The 1,785-nt window shown below is 41.7% G+C and overlaps 1 protein-coding gene across 1 annotated transcript in view; it reads left to right on the top strand.

Moving 5' to 3' along the window:
* Window positions 1-1,785, top strand: part of LOC106530858 (DNA topoisomerase II beta) — a gene marked incomplete at its 3' end in the record, with an annotated part of 50,555 nt that overhangs the window by 20,454 nt on the left and 28,316 nt on the right. The window contains 4 exon segments of the mRNA XM_014026567.1: window positions 534-659; window positions 743-853; window positions 940-1,045; window positions 1,127-1,236. Of these exon segments, the coding sequence (XP_013882021.1) occupies window positions 534-659; window positions 743-853; window positions 940-1,045; window positions 1,127-1,236 (453 nt within the window).

Raw genomic sequence — 1,785 nt, 5'->3', positions numbered from 1 at the left:
GAGTACCTGACTGTGAGTACCTGACTGTGAGTACCTGACTGTGAGTACCTGACTGTGAGTACCTGACTGTGAGTACCTGACTGTGAGTACCTGACTGTGAGTACCTGACTGACTGTGAGTACCTGACTGACTGTGAGTACCTGACTGACTGTGAGTACCTGGGTACCTGACTGACTGTGAGTACCTGACTGACTGAGTACCTGTGTGAGTACCTGACTGACTGAGTACTTGAGTGCTGTTTAGTTAAAATGAAGTGGGGAAAATAGCTTTTTGAAATAATTATTGCCAAACTTCAGTTTTTTTTTCTGTTCTTTTCTAAATATTTCTTATTTACAAGCACTCACACAGCTTTATGACAGTGTAAATATTTCGTTGTGAGCCCTGCGATGGCCTGGTTACCTGTCCAGGTTATACCTCGGCTCTCACACACACAGTGACTGCTGCAGATAGGTGACAGCGACCAAGGAAAAAAGCAGATGAAGAAGATGGGTGGATCTGAATTATGACCGTGTGTTTATTTATCTTTGTCCCAGATTATGGAAAATGCTGAGATAAACAACATCATTAAAATTGTTGGCCTGCAGTACAAGAAGAGCTATGACGACGCAGAGTCTCTGAGGAGCCTGCGTTATGGCAAGATCATGATCATGACCGATCAGGTGACCCGCCTCGTACAGACACTCTCACAGCTAAGACGACCAGAGTCCAGGAAGCAGGTCTAACTTCCTCTGTCTTTTACCAGGATCAAGATGGCTCTCACATCAAAGGTCTGCTCATCAACTTCTTCCACCACAACTGGCCCTCCCTGCTGAAACACACATTCCTGGAGCAGTTCATCACTCCTCTTGTAAAGGTAAGAAACTAACAGACACAATGCTTTTCTTTAATGATGCTGATCTGCAGCTGCATCCATCAGTAAAATGAGTTGTTTGTCTGCAGGCGACCAAGAACAAACAGGAGCTGTCCTTCTACAGCCTTCCAGAGTTTGAGGAGTGGAAGAAACAAACGGAGAATTTTAAAACCTGGCATATAAAATACTACAAAGGTTTGATGCTTTAATAGTTACTGTTCCTGCATACTGACTTGTAAACATTTAAAACATTTAAAACCCTGATGTATGCTCCAGGTTTGGGTACGAGCACCAGCAAAGAGGCAAAGGAGTACTTTGCTGACATGGAGAGGCACCGCATCACGTTCAAGTATAACGGTGCTGAGGATGACGCTGCCATCACTCTGGTGAGTGGACGAACACACTTATGTTTGTGTTGTTAGCAAAATATCTCCTATAATTGTGTCTCATAGGATATATTTTAAATCAAGTTGGAGAAAACTAAAGTCCGTTGTCCAGGTTTCCTGGGCTGTACCTCTGCAACACTCCTGGGATACTGATAATGACATTATCCTCCAGCTAATATTTTATTACCCAAATACTGAAACTGGTTGACCTCTGATGACCTCTGGAAACTTTTATTAATATCTTAAAAGCGTTAGAGTTTTGTGTAATCCAATATTGTTGTGTCATAAATTGAACGAAATAAGAATCACACATTTGAAATATTTATATCCTCATCATGGTCTACAGTGAGGCAGCTCTCTGCTCAATGGACTATTTTGCTGATACTGTGCCACTTAAAATCCATAAGATATGGTAGATGGTACATAGGGTTAAGATATGGTAGATGGTACATAGGGTTAAGATATGGTAGATGGTACATAGGGTTAAGATATGGTAGATGGTACATAGGGTTAAGATATGGTAGATGGTACATAGTGTTAAGATATAGT

Source organism: Austrofundulus limnaeus, unplaced genomic scaffold (assembly GCF_001266775.1).
Source record: "Austrofundulus limnaeus strain Quisiro unplaced genomic scaffold, Austrofundulus_limnaeus-1.0 Scaffold568, whole genome shotgun sequence".
Taxonomy (NCBI): domain Eukaryota; kingdom Metazoa; phylum Chordata; class Actinopteri; order Cyprinodontiformes; family Rivulidae; genus Austrofundulus; species Austrofundulus limnaeus.
The sequence above is the reverse complement of the archived record's forward strand: the minus strand, read 5'-3'. Positions and strand labels throughout refer to the sequence as shown.